Source organism: Callithrix jacchus, chromosome 3 (genome assembly GCF_049354715.1).
Source record: "Callithrix jacchus isolate 240 chromosome 3, calJac240_pri, whole genome shotgun sequence".
In the NCBI taxonomy this organism is placed as follows: domain Eukaryota; kingdom Metazoa; phylum Chordata; class Mammalia; order Primates; family Cebidae; genus Callithrix; species Callithrix jacchus.
The window spans coordinates 188,322,816-188,347,893 of record NC_133504.1 but is presented as its reverse complement, the minus strand read 5'-3'; the positions used below and the strand labels follow the sequence as shown (position 1 = coordinate 188,347,893).

Genomic DNA, 25,078 nt, shown 5'->3' with positions numbered 1-25,078 from the left:
CCTTAGTGTCAGTGCCAAATGGTATTCCAGAAAGCAGTGCTGATTCACATTTCTCCCCACCTGCCCGCCACCGTCTCCTGCCTGTTTCTCGTAAATGACCGAGCGTGTGCCTGAAGGATGGTGCTCCCATCCCCCACCTGCCCTGCCTCCCCCCAGTGTCTGTGCTAATTTGATAAATTGCAAAATGCAATATAAGGACAATGTGTTGTGTCCAGAAAGATTTCTAAAATGACCAGGGGACTTGAACGTTTTATTTTTAGCAGACAGAGGTCTGGGATCTAACCGCCTTGCGGTGACCTTGGAATACTCAGGACAGCTAGAATCTGACCAGCAACCTCCCAGGTAACGGCTGGGGCTGGACATGCTCACTTGCCTGGTGCTCCTGGGAGTGGCCTCACGGCGCTGGAGTGGGGCACCAGAGCCACTGCCCCTGTTTCTCCTTCAAGCAACAGCCCACGCCTTCTCATCTTTATGAAGAATAGAGAAATAGACGAATGCAGAGCAGTGAGAGCCATGAGTGCCGTCAGCCCAATCGCCGCCCAGCTGCTGCCTCGGTGCAGGCGGTGTTGATACCAGAATACTAGAACTCTCCAAAGTGAGGCCCCAGAGTCTCTGCTCCTCCCCAGTCGGGATGCATTCGCTTGGTCCACCCTATGGTGCAAGATCAGACAAAGCGTTTTCACCCTCAGCCCGGATTTCATTCTGGGTTTTCAGGAGCCAGAACGTGCGTGCAGAGCAAGGGTGCCGTGGCCCAAGGCTGAGGCTGAGGCCCACCTGTCTGGAGCTTCCCTTTGATGCTGGGAGCCCTTGGCTGTTTCTCATAAACGCTGTTTCTCATAAACCTGGGAGGAGTGAGTGCAGGCATCTTACACCTTGCCCTCGTCCCTCCCAGACCGCACAGACTGGGTTTCATTCTGGGTTTTCATTCGCACACTGAGACGAAATTCAGAGTCAGCATCTCCGGCCCCTACAGCAGCAGCCAGGGCCTCGATGCTGGGCCAGGCAGGACTCAGGTCTCACGTCGCACTGGCTCACAGGATGCTCTCTGTGCTGCCGTGTGTCGCTCTGAAATAGGTTCAGTGTTCTAGATGAGGACAAGGAGACCTATCCTTAACCCAGAGAGGTTAAGGAGCTTGCCCAGGGACACACAGCACACTATGTGGGTGGAGCTGGGATTCGAACCCCGGGCAGCTCCGGCGTCTGGAATCTAAGCTGCTCAGTTTATGTCCCACCGTATCAGAAGAGTGAACTTCTCTTTGGAGAAATGGAGACAACAAATGCCAGAATGAGAACTTTCCAGCCACCCTGGTGCTTCCAGGTGGTTTGCTCCTAGAGTGCCATCAGGTGTTTTTTAGGCAGATACTGAGGGTCTTGCTTTGGCCTCGATTTCCCACTGGATGCCCTCCAAACGTTAAAGGTGCCCATATTTACAAAACGCAGAAAAAGCATTTTGTAACTTTTGGAAACTTAGATGTCAGCTTTAAATCGATGAGGGCAACATGGTTTCTCAATGCCCCTCCTCGGTGGCTGGGAGCTGCATCGACCCAGCAGGCAGGACCCAGCACTGACCAGGCCAGTGGGGCTGGGGCGGCAGGGGCTGCTTCTGTGGCTCCAGCAGGGAGGGCCTGGGCCAGCCGGGTTGGGGGAGGCTGTGGGCCGCTCCCTCTGAAACCATGCGTGGCTCCCACGTTGCCCTGGCGCTGGAGGGGAGTTTATGGGAGGAATGCACTCGTGTCTCAGGACGCAGATTGGGGGCCTCTGAGCTGGTGGTGACCGGCAGGTTGTCCTGAGGGGGAGTGTTCCCTTCCCCACCTGGCAGAGGTCCCTCGCCCCTCTGCGGAGCTCCGGGCTTCAGCGTCCTGGGGCGGGTGTCTGTTGGGAAAAGAGACGAAGAGCTTCCCTTTCAGGAATCCACAGGCCCCCTCCTGTGGGGTCTGGCCTCGTCCATGCTGTGGGAGACAGGCGTCGAGGGCCATGGGGACGTGGAGACACAGAGGAGCGGGGGAGGGGCCGGGAAGCCTCGGGGTGGACTGGAGGGACTGACCGCAAGGATCTGATCCATCCCCCCAGGGACCTTCAGCCCCCAGCACAGAGTCTAGCACACAGTAGGTGACCAGGCGTTAGCCCCTTCCTGATCTGGATGCCCGGTGCTGGAAACAGCCCACTGAGGACAGGAAGGGCTCAGGGGCCATCCCTGGCGGGGTCATGGAGGCTGGGGGCCCCCTAGTGAGGGTGGGGGGTTGGGCAGCCCCTCGGGGGAGCCTGGCTCTTGTCCCGGTCCACGCCCTTTTCCCAGCTTCTGTTAGTAAAGTCCACTCAATGCCAGGCCAGGGACCAGAGCTGGAGCCTGTCCCGGGAGCCCGGCCCCCCTAGAGTCGAGCGAGCTGCCCCGAGCGAGTGGCGAAGCTGCCCCGAGCGTGAGCGGAGAGCTGCCCCGAGCGTGAGCCGAGGGCTGCCCCGAGCGAGTGGCGAAGCTGCCCCGAGCGTGAGCGGAGAGCTGCCCCGAGCGTGTGCCGAGGGCTGCCCCGAGCATGTGCCGAAGCTGTCCCGAGCGTGTGCGGAGAGCTGCCCCGAGCGTGTGCCGAAGCTGCCCCGAGCGTGTGCCGAGGGCTGCCCCGAGCGTGTGCCGAAGCTGCCCCGAGCGTGTGCCGAGGGCTGTCCCGAGCGAGTGGCGAAGCTGCCCCGAGCATGTGCCGAAGCTGTCCCGAGCGTGTGCGGAGAGCTGCCCCGAGCGTGTGCCGAAGCTGCCCCGAGCGTGTGCCGAGGGGTGCCCCGAGCGTGTGCCGAAGCTGTCCCGAGCGTGTGCCGAGGGCTGCCCCGAGCGAGTGGCGAAGCTGCCCCGAGCGTGTGCCGAAGCTGTCCCTAGCGTGTGCCGAAGCTGTCCCTAGCGTGTGCCGAAGCTGCCCCGAGCGTGTGCCGAAGCTGTCCCGAGCGTGTGCCGAGGGGTGCCCCGAGCGTGTGCCGAAGCTGCCCCGAGCGTGTGCCGAAGCTGCCCCGAGCGTGTGCCGAGGGGTGCCCCGAGCGTGTGCGGAGAGCTGCCCCGAGCGTGTGCCGAAGCTGCCCCGAGCGTGTGCCGAAGCTGTCCCTAGCGTGTGCCGAGGGCTGCCCCGAGCGTGTGCCGAAGCTGTCCCGAGCGTGTGCCGAAGCTGTCCCTAGCGTGTGCCGAAGCTGCCCCGAGCGTGTGCCGAAGCTGCCCCGAGCGTGTGCGGAGAGCTGCCCCGAGCGTGTGCCGAAGCTGCCCCGAGCGTGAGCGGAGAGCTGCCCCGAGCGTGTGCCGAAGCTGCCCCGAGCGTGAGCGGAGAGCTGCCCCGAGCGTGAGCGGAGAGCTGCCCCGAGCGTGTGCCGAAGCTGCCCCGAGCGTGTGCCGAAGCTGCCCCGAGCGTGTGCCGAAGCTGCCCCGAGCGTGAGCGGAGAGCTGCCCCGAGCGTGAGCGGAGAGCTGCCCCGAGCGTGTGCCGAAGCTGTCCCGAGCGTGTGCCGAAGCTGTCCCTAGCGTGTGCCGAAGCTGCCCCGAGCGTGTGCCGAAGCTGCCCCGAGCGTGTGCGGAGAGCTGCCCCGAGCGTGTGCCGAAGCTGCCCCGAGCGTGAGCGGAGAGCTGCCCCGAGCGTGTGCCGAAGCTGCCCCGAGCGTGAGCGGAGAGCTGCCCCGAGCGTGAGCGGAGAGCTGCCCCGAGCGTGTGCCGAAGCTGCCCCGAGCGTGTGCCGAAGCTGCCCCGAGCGTGTGCCGAAGCTGCCCCGAGCGAGTGGCGAAGCTGCCCCGAGCGTGTGCCGAAGCTGCCCCGAGCGTGTGCCGAGGGCTGCCCCGAGCGTGTGCCGAGGGGTGCCCCGAGCGTGTGCCGAAGCTGCCCCGAGCGTGTGCGGAGAGCTGCCCCGAGCGTGTGCCGAGGGCTGCCCCGAGCGTGTGCCGAAGCTGTCCCGAGCGTGAGCGGAGAGCTGCCCCGAGCGGGTGCCGAGGGCTCGGGGCCCGTGTCAGGTGGTGGTATGCTCGTGGAGGGGTGTCCACCTGGGGCCTGGGTGGGGACACGGAGACGGTCCCCTCTGCCTCTGACGCGGCCCCGCCCGTCCTCCCCAGCATGTGGCTGCGACCTGGCGGAGGGCGGCTTCTTCGTGCGGCAGGGCGAGTACATCTGCACGCTGGACTACCAGAGGCTCTACGGCACCCGCTGCTTCAGCTGCGACCAGTTCATCGAGGGCGAGGTGGTGTCGGCACTGGGCAAGACCTACCACCCCGACTGCTTCGTGTGCGCCGTGTGCCGGTGAGTCCCGGGCCTTTCACCTTCCCGCCCCCTCCTGTGACCGCACCCCCCCCCCACCCGGGCCCCCGCAGTCTGCACCCTCCTCACAGGGAGCTCCGCCAGGGCAGGCTGGGCCGCTCCTCTCTGGGTCTGCTGCCTGGCACCGAGCAAGCGTGCAGCGAGGGCTGGCTGCGGAGATGGGGTCGAGGCCGGTTCAAGACCAGCCTGTGTGACATAGCAAGCCCGTGCGTCCTGGGCTGGGCAGGGAGGTCCACTGGCAGCCTTCCCACGCAGCCTTCCCACGCGGTCCCTGCCTCCCGCTTCCCTCCGCAGCCCCCGACTCGTTCCTCCCACAGGAAATGTTCTGTTTCCAGAAAACAAAGAATGAAAACATGAAAGCGCGTGTTTTCTGCCCTGCACTCCCTGCCTCGCCACACCCAGCTTGCAGGGGCGTTTTCAACGTTGTTTCCAAAGCAGCTCCCTGTGGTTACAGCGTGTGCCCCAGACAGAAATGGAACCTTTGTCAGAGGATGCGAAGGACAGGAGGGGGCCGTGACAAGGAGTATTTCCAGAGAGAGACACCCTAGGGAGTGTGTCATCGTGGCATGACCTGGGTCAGCCCTCTCCCAGGGATTATCCGCCTGTTTGCTTTCTGTGTACGTAGCTTAGAGATGAGGGTTACCATCTCACAGTTGCTGTGAGATCGCCTCTGGTTGCTCTATTATTTTACACATAATAACAGACAACCCTGGTCGTGCTGGAGTCACTGGGACTGGACTTGTCCGGCCACCGTCAACAACTAGGAAACTGGACAAAACGTACAAAACAACGTAAGTTTCCAGGACCTGGAGCTCAGAACTGAGAGGAGGAAACAGTGAGGCGAGGCCCGTGATCGCCCAGCTTCCTTCCTGGAGGCAGTTCTGGAAGGATAGCATGGCGTTGGGGGCGAGACCCAAGGAGACTGTGGCATCGTCCTGAGTCAGGAGACAGTGACCAGAGAGGAAGGCGCAGCTGGGGCATGGTGGGCAGAATCCCAGAGGGGTGGGGGCACGGCAGAGCGAGAGCACCCATCTACACAGGGCCTGGGAGTCTTTGACCACATATGAAGCCCTGTAGTCATAGAGGAATTTCACACAGTGGGGCAGAGAATGACCAGGTTGCTGCAAGCGAAACAATTCCTGGATTTGGGAAACAGCTGAGTCCTGTCCAGGGCAGAGGTTCCTTGTTGAATGCCAGGGCATGCAGTATGGACACCAAAGAGACAGGCCTTATCCAGAGGACAAAACAGCCCTGGAGTGAGGGCTACAGTGAACCTGCTCTACCAAAGTACAGCCCGATCCTCAGAGAGATCATGCCGGCTGGGCACGGAGGCTGACACCCATAATCCAGCACCTTGGGAGGCCCAGGTAGGAGGATCACTTGAGACCAGGATTGGGGCCAGCTTGGGGAACATAAAGAGACCCCATCTCTATTGTTTAAATTGATTTTTTTTAAGTCATACTGATCTGCAAATAAACTGCCTGCCAGAGCAAAGTCCAAGACTTTTCACAAGAAGATTTTAAAAATCCAGCATGCAACAACATAACATTTCATCGCTAGTGACGGCTGGGCATGGCAGCTCATGCCTGTAATCCATCCACTTTGGGAGGCCGAGATGAGTGGATCACTTGAGGCTGGGAGTTCAAGATCAGCCTGCATGACATAGCATGACCCTGTCTGTACAAAAAATGTAAAACTTAGCCTGGCATGGTGGCGCATGCCTGTAGTCCCAGGCACCTGAGAGGCTGAGTTGAAAGGATTGCTTGAGCCCAGGGTTTTGAGGTTGCAGTGAGCTATGATTGCATCAGTGTTCTCCAGGCTGGGTAACAGAGCAAGATCCTGAAAAAAAAGAAAGAGAGAAAGAAAAGAAAGAGAGAGGAAGAAAAGAAAGAGAGAGGAAGAAAAGGAAGAAAGAGAGAGAAAGAAAAGGAAGAAAGGAAAGAGAAATTACTAGGTATTGGTTATTGCCAAAGTAACTGTGAATTTTGTCATTAAAAGTAATAGTAAAGGGCTGGGCATAGTGACTCACACCTGTAATCCCAGCACTTTGGGAGCCTGAGGTGGGTGAATTGCTTGAGGCCAGGAGTTCAAGACTAGCCTGACCAACATGGTGAAACCCCATCTCTACTAAAAATACAAAAATTAGCTGGGTGTGGTGGCACACACCTGTAGTCCCAGCTACTTGGGAGACTGAGGCAGGAGAATTACTTGAACCTGGAAGGCAGATATTGCAGTGAGCCAACATCAGGCCACTGCATTGCAGCCTGGGCGACCGAGTAAGACTCCATCTCAAAAAAAAAAAAAAAAAAAAAAAATTAATAGTAAAAGCAGCAACCTAATAAAAGGAAACTAGAAAATGTGACCCCACACCAGAAGAAAAGTCAGTAGCAATAGGCCCAAAAATGACAGGAATGGTGAAATGAGCAGATAATGACTTTAAAATAGCTACTGGAAATATGTTTAAGTATTTTAAGGAAACATGAACATAAATAGGAGAGTTATGGAAAATATAAAAAGAAACCACTGGTATGCCTGCAGAAATGAAAAATACAATGGCTGAAGTGGAAAATCTCCTGAAAGGAATTAGCAGGAGATTGGGTATTTCCAAAGAAAATGTCAGTAAACTTGAAGGCGCAGCAAGAGGAAGAATTCGAACTTAAGCAGAGAAAAAAAAGACTGCAAAACACGAAAAGCAGCTCAGTGATCTGTGAGTGAGATCTAGTTCTCTATCTGGGTGGATGGGGAAGACCAAGAAGTATTTAAAGAAGTCGTAGCTGAACATTTTGCAAAGTGGGTGCAAACTGTAAACGCATGGATCCAAGAATTTCAATGAACTTCCAACAGAATAAACACATCAAAATATACCAACTCTGTCATCATCAGATTGCGGAAAACCAGTGCTGGAAAGAAATCTTAAAAGCTGCCAGAGGAAAACAAATTATTTACAGAGGAACAAACGTATGGCTCCAGACTTCTCATCAGAAACTATGTATGCTAGAAAACGGTAGAACCACACTTCTTAAATGCTGAAAGAAAAACACCCATCAAATGATTTTATACTGAGCACAAAAAGCTCCAGAAACGAAGGCCAGACTGCTAAAGGGTAAGGGATTCCTTTTGCGAGGGACAAGATTGTTCCAAAATTAATTATAGTGTCAGTGCACAACTCTGAATAAATTTGTTGCCAGCCAACCTGCACCAAAATAAACTTACAGGAAGTTTTGTGGGCTGAAGGAGACGCGAAATGAGAAGCCGCAAAAGCAAGCCGTCAGCTGGTGGAGAATGCCCGTGTCCGATGAGGCGCTGCTATACAAAATACTTACTATTTACAACTCAATAAGAAGAAGGCCAAAATTACTGTTAAAAATGGACAAAAGACGCTGGGCAATGGCTCACACCTGAATCCTAGCACTTTGGGAGGCTGAGGCAGGCAGATCACTTGGGGTCAGGGGTTCAAGACCAGCCTGGCCAACGTGGCAAAACCCCATCTCTACTAAAAATACAAAAATTAGCCAGGTGTGGCAGTGGGTGCCTGTAATCCCAGCTACTCGGGAGGCTGAGGCAGGAGGATCACTTGAACCCGGGAGGTGGAGGTTGTGGTGAGTCCAGATCATTTGACTTCACTCCAGCAAGACTCCATCTAAAATATATATATATGTACAAATGACCGACAGCACGCGTGAAACAGTGCTTACCGTCATTAGTCACAGGGGTGTGCAAATGAAAACCACAAAGAAATGACATTTTACCTCCGTGGGAGCAACTAAGACTAAAAGGTGGAGCGTGGCAAGTGCTGGTGAGGCTGTGAGGCCAGAGGACCGTCCCTCCGGTGCCGTGGTGAATGCGGCACGGTTCCCACAGCTGCCGTGGAAACCAGTCTGGCCATTTCTGATAAAGTGAAATACACACTTGGCCTGTGATCAGAAAACCCGTCTTACGTATTCACCCGAAAGAAAGGAAAGCATGTGTCCGCGGAGAGGCTTGTTGGCAACTGTGCTTAACAGCTTTATTTGTACCAGCCCCACACTGGAAACAGCCCAAAAGCCCCCAGCAGTGTCATGGAATTCCCACCGTGGTTTATCCGTGGGGTGGAACACTCAGTCCTGAAAGGAACAAAGGATCAATAGGGACAAGAGCATGGGTGAATCTCAAGACCGCGACACTGACCCAACAGCAAAGACAGCGTGTTCTGTGATTCCTCAAAGAAAGACGAATCTAATCCATGGTGACGGTGACAATCAGTGCCAGGGGCCATGGGACAGTGATGATCATGGTGCCTGGGGCCAGAGGTAGTGCACAGTGTGATTGTACACAGCCACAGGGGGCTTTCCGCAGTGGCCGGAATGTTACGCATCATGACTGTGGTGGTGGCAGTTACATGGGTGTACACATTTGTCACAATGCACCTCAATAACGTTGAGGAAATAAAAGCATAGCTGCCCTTGAGTCAGCCCTCCCAGGTCTTGAACCCAGGCAATAGGCCACAGCAGGCGGGATGCCCTTGGGTGAAGGAATGTGCGCATACAGCCCTGGGACAGAGGTGTTCTCGGTCCTGTTTTATAGGGGAGAAGCATCTCTGAGAGGCTGAGTCAACTTGCTCTGGGTTACACAGACGGAGGTTTGCTCCAAGCACATCCGGGGATGGGGAGGGACTCCCACACAAGATCCCCATGACAGGGAGGCTGCGAGGCGCGGAGACAGGGGACAGCAGACCACAGCACTCACACAGGTGGCAACACGGGCGTGGAAGAGCCGCACAGGCTCCCGGGCAGTGGATGGGAGGAGAGGGCCCTGGGCCTAGCTCAGCCTGTATTTGTCCTGGGTCCCCAGGAGCAGGCACTGGCCCCGTGGGAGCACAGGAACATGCCTGCTGCATGCACCAAGGGCACTGAATGCCAGCCACATAGGTGGGAGCTCTGGCAGGCCTTCAGCAGGGCAAGGCACAGTGGTCTCAGCTTCAGGGAGAAGGCCCCAGTGAGAGGCCAGTCAGGATCTCAGCAGGAGAGAGCAGGCCAAGTGTGGCTTCCTAGGGGAGCTTCAGTCCTTCACTTATTCACTCATTCATTCATTCAACCATGAATTCACGGTCCCCTCCCTGAAGAAGACAGATGGAGCCCAACGAAGGTGTTTGAGCAGGGGCTTTTCTTTTTTTTTTTTTTTTTTGATATGGAATCTCACTCTGTCACCCAGGCTGGAGTGCAGTGATGCAATCTCTGCTCGCTGCAACCTCTGCCTCCCGGGTTCAAGTGATTCTCCTGGCTCAGCCTCCTGAGTAGCTGAGACCCCGCCTGGCTAATGTTTGTGTTTTTAGTAGAGACAGGGTTTCACCACATTGGCCAGGTTGGTCTCAAACTCCTGACCTCAAGTGACCCTCCCACCTTGGCCTCCCAAAGTGCTGGGATTACAAGTGTGAGCCACAGTGCCTGGCCAAGAAGGGGCTTTAAAGGGCACCTGCGGACTGACACTTTGACAGCCTTCTGCCTTTAAAGCACCTCGTTCTCTGGCCAGGCTCAGCTGGGGAAAGGAAGCGGCTGCTGGGAGCTTGGTGGTAGCAGCTGTCGAGGGCAGACACGGCAGCATTTTCAGGCTGTGCTTCTGGCCCCGTCTGCTGGTGGCCTGGCCTTAGCTTGCTAGATGCAGCCACCTGAGCCACCCCTCAGTCTCCAAAGACATCCTTGGGGCTGCAGGAGGATGGGCCGGCTCTGCCGTCCCTCACCCTTCCTCGCTCCAGGCACTCGCTGCCGATACAGACTAAAATGGTGTCAAAAAGCTCAGTAGTCAAGCGAATCCTATTTTAATGCAGTACTTTTAAAAACGGAAATAAATGCAAACAACTCATTTAGAGCAAAACGCCAGAATTTTAAATAAAGACAGGGTCCAACTGTATAGCATCGTCCTGTCTACAAGGTGTGCTTTTAAAGACACTGCCCTCTTAGGAGGCCCAAGCAGCTAAATCGTGGAGCTTTGAAGCCAGGCAGGTCTTGGTTTGATTCTGGTTCTGACCTGTATCCACGTTATCCTAGGAAAAATTACATATCCTCTCTGAGCTCCAGTTTCTCCCCTATAGAGGAAACATGAAGCAAACACTAAGTTGAGTGGCATGGGGTTATTGATGAGGCATGCCCATAGGGCACCTGTCACAATAGCTGGCCCCGGGCACACAGGAGATGCCCAGTTGGCATATTTGCTGCCCTTGGTGCTGAGCTGATATGGAGAACGCATCCCATGTGGCCGAGAAGGGGTGGGCTGGAGGGGCTGGTGGTCCAGGAAGCCTGGCATGTTGCTGTGTGCCAGGCACGGGGCTGGCCCTTGGCTGGTCCTCACCGCCGTCTTAGGCGCAATGATTCTGCCTGTTGGTAGAGATGAGAAAACTGAGGCTCAGATGTCAGTAACTACCTGAGTCCCTGTTGTGAGGACATGGCAGTGCCTGGGTGGAGAGGCCCTGCATCCTCAGCCTGTGAGTGGTACCTCTGAGAGGTCCTGGGGAGACATTGGCCCCGGTTGCCTGCTCTGGGGCAGGGCTCTCCCAGAGAGGAGCTGGAGGTGGGCCTGGCTGGTAATGAGCTCTCTTGTTTCAGGCTGCCCTTCCCCCCTGGGGACCGAGTGACCTTCAATGGGAAGGAATGCATGTGCCAGAAATGCTCCCTGCCCATGTCGGTGGGCAGCAGTACACACCTGTCCCAGGGCCTCCGAAGTAAGTGGGCACTGAGTGGGGGGGCACTGAGGAGGGGGTGCTGAGTGGGGTGGGTGCTGAGTGGATGGGCATGCTAAGTGAGGGGGTGCTAAGTGTGGGTTGCTGAGTGGGGGGTGCTGGGGGTACCGAGTTGGGTGCTGAGTGGGCATACTGAGTGAGGAGTGCTGAGTGGGGGGTGCTGAGTGGGGCATGCTGAACTGGGGGTGCTCGGGGGGATGCTGGGGGTACTGGGGGGATGTGCCAAGTGGGGGGTGTGCTGGATGGGGGGGGTCTGAGTTGGGGGCGTGGTCTCTGCAGTGCCCAGGAACAGGGCCTGACAGACAGGGACCCAGAGTAGCAGCAGCTGCAGTGACCCATTATGGATAAATGTGAGGAGGGAGCAGGGACAGAAGTTTCTGGGGCTCTCGTGCCACCAAGCCTTTGCACTGGCTGTTTCCTCCACCCTATGTGCTGCTCCTGCTTTCCCAGCTAATGCCACTGCTGCTTTTGCCCAGCTCTAGCCCACCTCCTCCAGGAAGCCTTCCAGGTCTCCTTCAGGTCCACTTCCTCTGCTCCCCTTTGTTAGTTCCAGGCCGCTCGGGACCTCTTTGGGGGAAACCCAGAGAAAAGCACTGAGCTCCGGGCTCCCGAGGTCAGGGTCCTTCAGGTTCACTGCTTCACTTGCTGCCAGGAGTCTGTCAGGCCAGGTGTGTATGCAGTTGGGGCTCAATAGATGCTTCTCGAATTAGGAAGCAGGAGGTTGTTAGTGTGGAAAAACAAATGCCAGCTGGAGTGTGAGGGGTTTGCAGGTGTGGGGCCAGGTATCAGCAAGGAGGAGGCAACCAGGTCACCCTTCCCAGCCGGGGTGGCCCTGCCTGGCATGAGATGGCACACAGGTACCTGCCGCTGCCAGGCACCTGCTGCAGAAGCCTGCTCTGAGCACCGTGGTCGCTGGGGTGTCCCCAGACAAAGGAGGGGTTTCCACTGATTTCCAGAATCAGCCTCCTGCCTGCAATTAATTTCACCGCCTGTGCCCAGCGCCTCCTTCCCCCCAACCTTGCCTGCTGTGCTGAGATCTCCACAGAGGCGATTCCCTTCCAGCCTCCCGGGAGTGCAGTGTTGGCTGCGGGCTGGTTATAATTTGACTCTGTGAAATGAAGCATAGCCTACATCCCTCGGGAGGCAAGTTCACAGCAGCCGCGGGGGAGGGCGGAGGGTGCTGCTTTGGGGTTTGCTAGGAGAGTTCTCCGTTCAAAAACGTGTCTCTAGCTGAGGCCTGGATTGATGGAACTGTTGAGAATTTGCTTCACACACAGTAGTACTAATACAATTAAATTCAGATCATCATCAAAAGCTGCAAATTTTAAAAAGAGATTCGTTTTGAAAAAGTTCGTGCCAAGCTTCCTGGGAGCCAAATTCAAAAGGGAAATATGGGCTGGGCTCGGTGATTCACACCTGTAATCCCAGCACTTTGGGAGGCCAAGGCAGGAGGATCACTTGAGGCCAGAAGTTAGAGGCCAGCCTGCCCAACATGGTGAAACCCCATCTCTACTAAAAATACAAAAATTATCCAGGTATGGTAGCACCCGCCTGTAATCCCAGCTACTCAGGAGACTGAGGCAGGAGAATCGCTTAACCTTGGGAGGCAGAGGTTGCAGTGAGCTGGGATTGTACTCCAGCCTGGGTGACAGAGTGAGGCTGTCTCAGAAAAAAAGGTCGGGGAGGGGATGGACCACAGAATCACTGTCTTGAGTTTTTTTTGAAGATTTCAATACCCTTGGCAGAAAGGTTCTGCCCTCTCCAAATGTAAATTTATTTTGAAATATCAAATTTGCATTTTCAAAGAACAAATGCTCCCCTGACCCCTGGGCATCTAGTAATGTAACCTGCCGCCTCCCCAGTCTGTGCCTCAAAAGCATGAAACAGCGGTTCTGGCTCCTGTGTGGATGTCTGCAGGTCCCCACTGCAGGCTCCATTTGTTCCCCGAGCAGCTGTGCCTGGAGGAGCTCTTCTGAGGTGCAGCAGTGCCCTGGGCCTGGCAGGGTGGGTGTTCTGGGTGCCCAGCATCCATCTAGGAGCGGAAGTGCCAAGGGGTGGGCTGAGGCCTTTCAAGTCCAAAGCAAGTGAGCTCACCCAGCTAGGACCAGACGGCGGTCCCTGTCTAGTCCGGACTGCCATCCGAGGAGGTGGCTTTGGTTCGAAACTGGAGAGACAGGCTGAATTCCAGGTGGGCGTGGAAGGGCGAGGATGCTACAGGTGAGAAGGGAAGGCAAAGACTGTCGCCTGTGAAATGTGCTGGCTGCATCCACCTGACCCGTGTGAGTGGGCAGGGCTACAGCATGGGGGCAGGGAACGGGAATGGCACCAAGACACCAAAACCAGGTGGCAGCTTCCTCCAAAGCCACGCCATGGTGTACTCGGTACGTCTGGAGGCCATGAGGAGCCATAGATGGTTGTGGAGCAGGGTGGAACCCAGTCAGTCCAGATTTTAGGAAGCAGCACCGTCTGCCTGGCCAGCTTTCTGGGCCGGGGGGCAGTAGGGCAGGGCCTCACATGGCTGCCTATGCAGCTGTCCTCTCCTGGGGAGGGGAGAGTGGCTGGCTCGTGAGGCAGAGCGCAAGCTTGAGTCCCGTGGCCCTGAGCTTCCCTCTGCTACCCCAAGCAGGCCACTCAGGAACGAGAAATGCTTTAGGGTGGGCAACCAAAGCCCCGCATGCCTCAGCTTCCCCGCCACCCCCGTTGGTGGGGGGTCCCATGTGTCCCTGAAGCTCCGCCCCTTCCTGTGAGGCCACCAGCTCTCCAGGCCTGACCTATTGCTGGCCACGAGCCTGTCACAGGATGGCCCTCCCAGAGTGTGCGTGCCATGCAGACCTGGCAGCAGCTCTGAGCCCGGCTACCCTGGGTGGACCCTGCACTCCCCACTGTGTGCTAGGCACAAGATGTGTCCCCTCTCTGGGCCTTCGATTTGGCTGTGGGTCAGCCAGGGGTGTGGACAGCAGGCTGGCCATTGGGAAAGATGGGCTTGGCATGGAGAAAAGGGATGGCAAGCACCATCCAAGCTGAGAAGACCCCGCAACTACTTCTTGGGTCTGGCTGCCCCTGGCTCTTTAGGTCTACCCTCTGGACCTGGGGAGGCCCCAACAGAGTCAGGGATGAAGGGGCAGAAAGAGGCGTGGCAGCCCCAGGGTCCCGGGCCTAAGGATGGGGCTTTGGGGTCCTCCACTCTTCTAGCAATGGGGCTTCACCACCTGGGCTGTGGCACGAGGAGCCCCTGTGTTCTCTGCTCCTGCAAGGGTGGTGCTAAGAGGGTGGGTGCCCCCCTACCTTGCTGGCTGCCTGGGAAACAGGAGAGCTTGGGGTGAAGCTAGGGGGTAAACCCCAGAGCCCCCACCCCTCCCTGGCTGTGTAGGAAACAGGAGAACCCCTGTCTGCGGCTAGGAGGTAAATCCAGGATCCTCCTAGGAGCCCCCGCCCCTCAGCTGGCCCGTGGCGGGTCTGTGTCCCTGTCTAGTCCTGACCGCAGTGCATTGGGGCTGACCTTGACCGTGATTCATCTTTCCCAGCAGCTCTTCTTCCTCAGTACAGGTTCCTAAATGAAACTGCAAGGCGCATTCATGGATTTTCAATCACTTTCAAGTTTTGGAACTCTCTCAGAGTCCTTGTTTCCAAAACCCAATCTCAGATTTAACTTAGAATCTGAGATGCCGCCCTACTCCCCTGACTCCTGGTTAGACCTGGGGTGCTGCTAGGGGTCTGGTCCCTGCTCCCACACTCCCTGAGCTCCCAGCTGAGGCTCCAGGAGGTTGCCTGGCACATCCTGCCCCAGCCCACCCCTACCAAGACTGCATCTTGTGGAAGAGGGAGCATTCTGGAGGAGATAGGAAAGCGGATGGTTCTAGGAGGGTCATGCCATTGCTGCTGCTGGGCAGTGCCAGCCAAGGTGCATGGTTCTGTGGCCAGCTGACATTGGGGTGTCCTGAGGCCCCTTCTGTCGTGCTAGTGATGGCCTGCCGCTGACAGCTGTGGTCCACAGGCTGTGTCACACAGGACTTGAGCTGCCATGTGCAGCTCCGCAAAGCGATGTGGGGCTCCAGGTGTGTTTAGAACGTGAGGATGTGGTTTCTATGGCAACACTCCTTTGCACCTTGCTCTCATCTCCACCTGTACTGCTGATGGGAGAATGAGGGGGCCGAGGCAGGTGTGAGGTTCACTCCCCCTGCAGCTTGGAGCTCAAGGTGAAGGGAGTTCCTTGGCAAGCAAGGGAGGGCACCAGCCAATACGGTAGGAGGCAGAGTGTCGGAGATGCCCACAGTGGCGCCCCAGAGGGAGTCGGCCTCCTGCAAGGGGCTACCTGCAACAGCAGTGGCAGTGAGCGCAGAGGTGGGCCTGCCGCACCGGTCACCTATATGTGTTTTTCCCCGGATTACACATGTCCTCACTCCAAGGGCACAGAGAGGTGAAGTGGCTTTCCCAGGGCATAGCCTGTGGGGGCAGAGTGGGGATCTGACCACTGCTCTCTGCCGTCCATCCTCTGGCCGCCACGCAGTCCTGTGTGCTGTGCTCCCTTGACATGCAGAGAAGCCAGCAAAGGCTCGGAGCCGGGACCTCAGCTCCAGCACCATTCACATGCGAGCCCAGGGAGCCCTTTGCTGAAAGTGGCTGTCCTGGCAGGGACACTACCCACTAGATGCCCAGAACCCCCTCCGAGTTATGCCATTGCCAAGTGTCTCTTGGATAAAAGTGCCCCGAGTTGAGGCCACTGGTGCAGAGCTTTGCAGAATGTGGCCTCATCACCTGCTAAGTCGTAGGGGCCAAGAGGCAAAGCCGGGACTATGCGTTGTCTGCCTCCGAGGGAAACAGGAAGCAGCATGGGGAAGGGGGCGGTTGATGGGGGAGGGTCGCCTCCTGAACTGGTGAAGGGTGGAGGTGTCCTCTCACTTTGGCTTTCATTCATTCATTCATTCATTCCCCGAGTGTCTCTCAAGCCCACAGCCTGTGCTGGGCACCCAGAGTCCTGAGATGGGTCAGAAGCCCCACTTCCCTCGGAGTTTGAATCTGCTCTCTGGCTGTTTTCCAAATGAATATGCACAGTGTGGTCACTTGGGAAATCCTGAGCCTGACCAACAGCTTTGTGAGTGTTAGTTTGTTTTAATTGTTAAAACAATATGACTCAGGTCTCTGCCAAAGAAACGCATGAAGCCATGCCGGAAAGTGGCCTCTGCTGAGCCCTTACCACACGGCAGGCTCACGTGTGGCCTCGCCAGTGCTCACTGTCCGCTCAGGATGGAGGGCTTTGGGCCAGGTCTTCTGTGTAAATTAACATCACATCCGGGCAGGCACCAAGTGTGATCTCCTTACCCAACAATGAGGAAATGGGGGCTCCCACAGGAGGGGCACACTCAGTGTGACCCAGCGCATAGTGAGGGCCAGGATTTGTACCCAGCGTGTCGGGACATGAGGGGTCCCTGCTTGGGCTGTGAATCACTCAAGGGCTCCTGCGGGCAGCAGGGCCCTGTCATCAGTCATCCTCTCCCTGCCTGTCCATCACGGGGTTTGAGGCCCTGTCCTGGTCATGCCTCCAACACAACCATACCCTTAAACACACACAGACACACACACACACACACAGACACACAGACACACACAGACACACACAGACACACACACAGACACACACAGACACACACAGACACACACACAGACACACACAGACACACAGACAGACACACAGACACACACAGACACACACAGACACACAGACAGACACACAGACACACACAGACACACAGACACACACAGACACACAGACACACACAGACACACACAGACACACAGACAGACACACAGACACACACAGACACACACAGACACACACAGACACACACAGACACACACACACAGACACACACACAGACACACACACAGACAGACACACACACACAGACACACACAGACACACACACACAGACACACACAGACACACAGACACACACAGACACACACAGACACACACACAGACACAGACACACAGACACACAGACACAGACACACACACAGACACACACAGACACACACACAGACACAGACACACACACAGACACAGACACACACACAAACACACAGACACACTCTCACATGCAGACATGTTCACACATGTACACACAAACACAGAGACACACCCACGCACCAGTCACACACGCTGACGCATATTCAGCCACGACAGGTGCAGGTCCCTGGAGTGAGGGCGTGTGTCATCCATCAATCAGTGCATGCCAGGTGGTTGACTCCATGGGCACAGCTCTGTCCCAGTTGCTGTTGCTGTTGTCACCAGCTGGTCACCTTGTGAGAGGTCCTTTTTCCTAGGGACGGTGTCATGGACATCTCTGCCACTCCGCCTCCCACTCCCACCCCTGCCGTCGCATGTTCACAGGAAGGCTCAAGTGACACAAATGCGCACTTTCCCTCAAGACGCAACCGCATGCTTACAGTCACGCCATGCACACAGATGCATACGCACTCACACGCACCCTGTGCACGTACCAGGCTCTCCCAGCTCCCCAACCTGCTTCACCCACTCTGCCAGGGGCACCCCCGTACCTGCAGCACACCCTTGATACTAGCTGTGGCACCCCTGTGTGGCAGCTCGTAAGGTGGAGGGACTGTGGGCCACTGCTCAGGGCAGGGCCAGAACCTGGAGGTCCAGAGCAGAAAGACCAGGCCTGGGACATGGGGCAAGTAAGCAGAGCAGGCATGGCTGGGAAGTTCAGAGAGGGCACCAGGAGGCCAGGCAGGGGCCCACGAGGCTGGTGGCCACAAGGTGGAGAGTGCCAGTCACCGTGGGGATGGCAGGAAGAGAGAAGGTGGGTTTGGCTGGCTGGTGCAGCGGGAGACTCCCCAGGGCTGACTGGGTCGGGGGCTGGGAGCTGGCTCAGCCCTGTCTCGTCTGGTCCATTTCCCTTTGGTGGGCACATCAAGTCATACTTGGGTTCAACCTGGCATGTCTCTGTGCCAGGAGCCAAGTGCTCTCCTGCAAGACAGGCCTCCGTTCATCTGGGTTTCCCCAGCTCATGGCCCACGCTGCATGCAGTCAGCGCTCAGTGCATACAGGGCCAAACTTCCCCGGTTGCCTTCCCCATGCTCCGGAGACTGCTATGTAAGAGGGGCCTTCCAGTGTACTCCCTGTGGCTGCGGTCTGTCCCTCCCCTTCCAGCTGCCCCAGGGACCTTCATGGAATCTGCAGAGCAGGGGCCTGCCCGACATCTCTCACAATGGTGGGGGTGTCTGTGTTCTGTTCTCTTTCTTCCAGGTTGTGGGGGCTGCGGCACAGAAATCAGGAACGGCCAGGCCCTGGTAGCCTTGGACAAGCACTGGCACTTGGGCTGTTTTAAGTGCAAGAGCTGTGGGAAGCTCCTGAACGCCGAGTACATCAGCAAGTAAGTGTGGGAAGGCTCTGGCGAGTGCCTCTGCTCAGGCTTCCCTACTCTGCAGCGTCCCTCACTCTGCTTGTGTCCCCAGGGCCACGCTCTCTGCGTCTCTCATGCAGCTATGACTGTCCTGCTGCTGGGTAAGAAGCGCAGGCCAGAGCCTAGCGAATTTGTCCCGACAGGCTTGAGTCCTCCTTCCCTGGCCAGCCCTGGCTTCTGTAATGGCACTCGCAGTGTCCAGCTCCTTTTTTGTGGGTGAGAAGCAGACTACCAGGGCTGCCTTTTGGAAGGGCCTTCCTTCCCTGTCTCTGAGTCCTCGTCCACCATCCCCATGGGATCGGCTGCCCGTTCTGGTGCCTGGATGTCCTGCAGGAGGTGAAGCAATGTCAGCAGAGGCCAGCACAGGGACAAGGAGAGGGGCTGGGGCCCCACAGCCACGCACTTTGTCTTCTGCAAATCACAGGGGCCCCTGGGGCGGCTGCCACTGGCACCAAACATGTCCACAAATGTGCAGTCAAGCTGGGGCAGTAGCTGGTTTGGGGACCTGGGGAAGCCTTCTGGGAAGATCATGGCCTTGAATGGAGGCAGCTCAGGGCCAGGAGCTGGGGGTATGTTTTAACCCTCGGGGGTCGGGGACCTGAGACAGGCAAGCCTTCCGCATGGTGCAGGTCAGGGCGAGTAGGTAGATGAGCAGAAGAGGGAAGAGGGCAGCTTATCTGCACAGAGGGCCCCTTCCTGGGAGCTGGGGGGGTCTTCTGGCCCCTTTTGTCTCCGCTGTGCTTGTTCTCAATGCGCAATGGGAGCACAGTCATCACAGGAACTGCCCGAGATGAAAAGCGTCCTGTGATGGAACGGCACGGAGTGAGGCACACATGCCCACAGTGTGCACATCGCGCAGAGCAAGGCACACGTGCCCATAGCGTGCACATCACACAGAGCAAGGCACACATGCCCATAGCGTACACATCGAGGGCGTGTGACACGGAGCCTGAGTGATGCCTGAAGGCTGCCCGTGTTCACTTCCTGGCTGATGGCATATACTAATTCTACGTCGCCATGCGGGGGGAGACTGGGTGAAGGGTCCATAGGATCTCTCGGTACTGTTTCTTACAACCGCTGGGAAATCTCTGATTATCTCCAATGCATCCTTTTAAGTAAAACCTCCAAACCAAGGTGAGCTTGCCCCCAGGGTGAGGGCCTGTGAGGTGCACGAGTTTCCCGCCTGTATCACGATCAGCCAGGGACTGCCCGGTGTGGTGTGCACAGCACTTTAATATAAAACGAAAACGCCCAGCCCTGTGCAGACGGCAGGCCCCTCCCGCAGCGCTGGCAGCTCACCCACACCACGCACGTTGCTTAGCAGCGTCCAGAGCTGTCCCAGAATTGACGAGGAGGGCGTTGCTGTTACCATGGAGATGTTATCTTTAGCCTCCTGTTTGCTGCAAATACATGAGTTTGCGGGTTATTACGGGAGTCCTGAGGTCAGAAGCATTTGGAAGTGAGCCTGAGGACTCATTTTATGTCTTCCTCTCACGTGGAAGGAAGGGCTGCCACTCTTTAAGCAATGGCTCATCCGAGCTGTGGGCCACTCCCAGGCTGCAGCCGGAGAGGGCCACCCAGGCCTGGAACTCATGAGCCCACATCCTGGGGACCTAGCAACAGTCAGAGCTTGGGAGAAAAGGAAGTGAGCTGGGGTCTAATCCATGACAGCCTGAGGAAGTCTCCCTTTTATCACAGCTGTGTCAAAACTCACACCAAAGTTGGAACACTACAGCAACGTCAGCGATGCTGGAGGGGGTGCATTGGAGTGGCAGGCACCCTCACAGCTGCTGGTGTGGCTGGGGCTGAGAGGACAGCCCTGGTTGGTAATGCCAGTGGCTTCAGCCACCTTGGCAAGCGCCTTCCCTGGAGAATGACTGCTGTTCTCTTCATTAGTCCTTACTATTCTTTTCCCCATTTTGCAGTGGGGAAGCTGAGGCTCAGAGCAGTTAAGCGACTTGCCCAGGGTCACTCAGCTGGGACCTCACATTTGAGTGCAGGCCTGTTCACTTACCCACGGCTCAGCAGCACCTCCCCACACCATGTGTGGCCACTGCTGACCTTCCCTCCCGCATCTACACGGACATCCACCCGGTGTACTGATCTCATAATATCATGATAACGGGTTTGAAGATCAGCTCAGGAGCTGTGCCAGGGATGACCCTGCAGACGGCTTTTCCCTACAGCTCATTTATGGAGGGTCTGAGGCAGCCGCTGCTAGAGGGGCAGGCCCAGGATGACGGCATTCGACCGGAATTCCCTGAGTCCTATGCGCCTAGCACATAACGGGCACACGGCGCATGTGCATGAGGAGAGGGACGGACACATCTGTGCAGCCCTCCTGCTCTTTCCGGCACTGCAGAAGGCCGGGCCCCTCCATGTGTGGCCAGAGCCAGCCTTTGTCACCCCTCATATTTGGGGGCTGTGATGCAGGGCGGGGTGCAGGGGGGACAGTGATGTCTCATCCTACCCTTCTACACCCTTGACTGGGCATTCTGTCATCCTCCAGCCCTGTCCCCAAAGTGGGCACCCTTGCTGTCCCCCCTTTTTGGCTCACAGTTTTCTAAGGCACCCCAGATGTTGAACTTTGGATGGAAAGAGCCAGAAAGAAGAGCTAGGTCTGCAGAAGCAGCTCTTGTTTCCCAGAAGCTGCAGCTGTCAGCCCCTCCCACCTACTGGGCAGGTGGGCTGGCCTCTGCTCCTCAGTTTCTCCCTCTGTGAAACAGGACCATTGTCCTCATATTTCTCGTGGGGCTGGTGCCTGTGAGCACACAATGACACTGCCTGTTGGAGGCCTTGTTACCCGAGCAGGAGGAGGTGGGTGTTCTCCTACTCTGAGGGCAGACCCTCTTGTTGGTGAGGGTTGTTAGATCTCAAGGGTCAAGCACTCGGAGGTCCCTGGGTGACCCCGCCCTGTCCTGACTGCCTGTCTCATTGCAGGGATGGGCTGCCCTACTGCGAAGCTGACTACCATGCCAAGTTTGGCATCCGCTGTGACAGCTGTGAGAAATACATCACGGGGCGCGTGCTGGAGGTGAGCACAGCAGGCAGGGCCCCTGACCTCTCTGAGCTAAGACCTAATTGCCCACTGGGAGTTGACTGGGAGATTTGTGTGTGTTTGTGCAAGAATCTGTCCGGCTGAGCCTTCGCCTCCCTCCTCCCAACTCAGCCACTGGATGCCCTCGGCCACTGTCCAGGGTCTGCCCAGCACCACCTTCTCCAGGAAGCCTGCCTTGCGATGCTCTCTTCTGTGCCACTTGACAAATTCAGAGCATGGAAGAGGTGGGAAGGGCTTTGAGATGTTTTTGCCCAGGCTTTTGCTGTCTCGATTGGGACGCGGAGGCACGGAAGGTGGAAAGGAGCCCCCAGCAGGACCTCGTCCCACAGGAGGTACAGGTGTCACCCCGCAGGCAGTGCAGATAGCAATTATGTGGGGAGCGGGCGCTTCCGGAGTGCTGATGGTGTTGTGTTCCTCGGTCTGAGAGGTAGTCACGTGGTGTGTTTCCTGTGCGACAATGACATGTTATGCCCTTTACTATGTTTTGTTCAATAAGATAAATCCCATGGGGCAGCCAGGACCAAACCCCACCCTCCGGATTCACAGTCTGTCCCCCCAACCCTGCAGCCCACCCTCTCCAGGTTCACGGAGCCCCCCACCTGGCAGCCTACCCTCTGGATTCACAGACCCCTCCCACCACCCTTTAGCCCCTCCTTGGCTCAGTGCTAAGTACTGGGCATACAGGTGGATAGTCCCTGTCCCTGGATTGGCCCCATGGTCCATGGGTGAAGCGACAGGTGATGAGGGTCTCCAGAATGGAGAGGGGCTGTGCCCGGCATGGGAGGCCCTGTGGAGGACACAGGAGCTGGCCTCTGGGGGTTTGGCTGGGAGGATAGGGCAGGGCTGGGCGTGAGGCTGTAGGGAGGGCGCTGAGGAAGGCTTTGGCACAGGGAACGCCTGGCACACTGGAGTTTCAGAGAGCTCCCGCTGGCTGCTGCAAAGGCCAGTCTGAAGAGGGTGGAATGGGGTACACCCTTGGATCCCCAAGGCTCCCCTCTCCAGCTCCACAGCCAGGTACCCAGCACCCAAGAGCATTCAGAATGCAGAAGGGAGTGGAACAGTGAGCTCGGAGTTGCTTTCCTTGCAAGAAAAAGGCAGCTGGCACAGAGCTGGACCTGGCCTCAGACCACCTTCTTTCAAACCCCTGGCCAGCTCCTCCACCTCGGGGGACAGGGTTGGCCACACCCATCCCAGTCCCAGTCACTGTGTCTCATTTCCCCGGCTGAAGACTCAAGGGGGCCGGATGGCCCACGGGAAGGGGCCTGGCCCTGCACAGAGCTCTGTTCTCTGTGGAGGGCTCTGCCTCCCATTCTCATTGGCGGGAGGAAGTTTGCCACGTCCAGAGAGGTACGAAGAAGAAAACAGAGTCGCTGGCTGTGCAGCCACAGTCGGCCTCACTTTCCGGCCAGTTTTCTTTCATTTTTTCTTTCCATGTAATCACAGTTGATCTCAAGCCATCTGTGCCACGTCGTATCCCAAACACCCTGTGTTTGCCAGCTCGTGTTTCCTATTTAGCAGATTCCCAGCTTGTTATAAACTCCTCATAAGCATTTCTTTTGGGGGGGCAGTGGGCGTGTATTATGGGGACTTTTCAAATAGCCTCATTGAGATACAGTTTGTAATTCGCCCATTTAAAGGGCACAATTCAACGGGTTTCTTTTTTGTTGTGTTTTTGGAGGGGGTCTCACTCTGTTGCCCCAACTGGAATGCAGTAGCATCATCACAGCTCCCTGCAGCCTCACTTCCCAGGCTTAAGTGATCCTCCCACCTCAGCCTCCCGAGTAGCCGGGGCTACAGGTGTGCACCACCACACCTGGCTAACTTTTGGATTTTTCATAGAGACAGGGTCTCACTGTGTCACCGGAGCTGGTCTCGAACTCCTGGACTCAAGCAATCCACCTGCCTTAGCTTCCCAAAGTGCTGGGATGACAGGTGTGAGCCACCGCACCCAGCCCGTTGAGTGGTTTTTTTTTTTTTATCTCCGTGGGTGTTTGCAGCCATCACCATAGTCAAGTTCAGAACAGTTCCATCACTTAGAAAGAAGCCCATGCCTTTTAGCCATCACTCCCTGTGCCCCCAAGCCCTCGGCCACCACCATTCTACTTTCTGTCTCCACGGGCCTCCCTTCTGGACATTCCATACAAATGGAGTCATAAAATGCGTGCTCTCTCCTGACCGTTGTCTCTCACTTAGCTTGCGGCTTTCGGGGTTCGGTCGGACATAAGCTTCTCTTACTCTTGCGTTCTACTTCATCCTGACTGTCTCAGCGTTCCTCGGCGGGTCATTTACGGCTGGGCTGGACGTGGTGCCGCCCTCCAGTTTTTTTGCCACCATCAACATTGCAGTGAATACCTTTCTAAAAACAATGCTTTGTTTGCATTTCTAATTTCTCCTAAGATATATTCACAGAAATGTAGAAGTCGAGTCAAAAACTAGGAACATTTTTAGCGTTCTGGATGGTTACTATAAATTGCTTTCTAGAAAGATTATTCTAATTTACAATCTTGTCAACATGATATAGTACTTCTCCTCTAAACGTTTGCCAATCTGATAGGAGGAAACATGGGACCTTGTTTTTTAAGTTTCTTTTTTTTTAGGAGATGGGGTCTTGCTCTGTCACCCAGGCTGGAGCACCGTGTGACACAGTCATAACTCTCTGTAGCCTCGACCTCTTAAGCTCAGGCAATACTTCCCCAGGCTCCCAAGTAGCTGGTACTACAGGCATGCAATACGATGCTTGGGTCATTCTAAAAATGTTCTTGGAGACGGGTCCTGCTGTGTTGCCCCAGTTGGTCTGGAACTCTTGGCTTCAAGTGCTCCTTCCACCTCAGCCTCCTAAAGTGCTGGGATTACAGGTGTGAGCCACCGCACCCCACAGGACCTAACTTTAATTTGCCTTTCTTCAATCCCTAGTGAGGCTGAGACAGTTTTGCTCTTGTCACCCAGGGTGGAGTGAAGTGGTGTGATCTCAGCTCACTGCAATGTCTGCCTCCCAGGTTCAAGCGATCCTCCTGCCTCAGTCTCCCAAGTAGCTGGGATGACAGATGTGAGCCACCATGCCCGGCTAATTTTTGTATTTTTAGTAAAGACGAAATTTTACCATGTTGGCCAGGCTGGTCTCAAACTCCTGACCTCATGTGATCCACCTGCCTCAGCTTCCCACAGTGCTGGGATTACAGGCCTGAGCCACCACGCCTGCCTTTTTGGCCTTTTTAGCCATTCCTAGTTCTTGTATTTGAGTTATCGGTTGTAAATATTGCCTGCTTATCTGGGGGGTGGGGGTGTTGGTGCCTTTCGTGCAGGTGGATAAGATTGCAGATGTTCTGTCTGTCCTCTAAGTGTTTTCCTGGGTGGCGATCATATCTGATATTTACAGCCACCTCCTCTGGGCATGGGCCCATGTTGCATCCCAGGGATGATGTCCTGCCTGGCCCTCTCCTCTCTCCCCTTCTCCCAGGCCGTGGCCTCTCCCTCCCTCACCCTTCCCCTTGCTCAGCCCTCGTTGGCACACCCCGCCCCATGGGAGTCGTCGAGGGCTGTGGAGGAGCCTGCAGGATAGGACGGAGCCCGGCCTGATGCCTTGCCTGGCAGTCCATAGCCACATTTCTGTTC

The 25,078-nt window shown here is 56.4% G+C and overlaps 1 protein-coding gene across 50 annotated transcripts in view; it reads left to right on the top strand.

Annotated features, from left to right (window-relative positions):
• The window catches only part of ABLIM2 (actin binding LIM protein family member 2), a 191,492-nt gene that overhangs the window by 59,259 nt on the left and 107,155 nt on the right, over positions 1 to 25,078 (top strand). For 47 of the 50 annotated variants that reach the window (XR_013533217.1, XR_013533216.1, XR_013533215.1 and 44 more), the window contains 4 exons: positions 4,071 to 4,254; positions 10,851 to 10,966; positions 18,252 to 18,378; positions 21,349 to 21,442. Coding sequence is in view for 46 of the 50 variants with exons in the window: in XM_078367637.1 (XP_078223763.1) it covers positions 4,071 to 4,254; positions 10,851 to 10,966; positions 18,252 to 18,378; positions 21,349 to 21,442 (521 nt within the window). In the remaining 4 variants the exon portion in view is untranslated. The remainder of the gene's footprint in view (positions 1 to 4,070; positions 4,255 to 10,850; positions 10,967 to 18,251; positions 18,379 to 21,348; positions 21,443 to 25,078) is intronic. The other 3 variants (XM_078367633.1, XM_078367632.1, XM_078367622.1) reach the window with 1 other exon arrangement.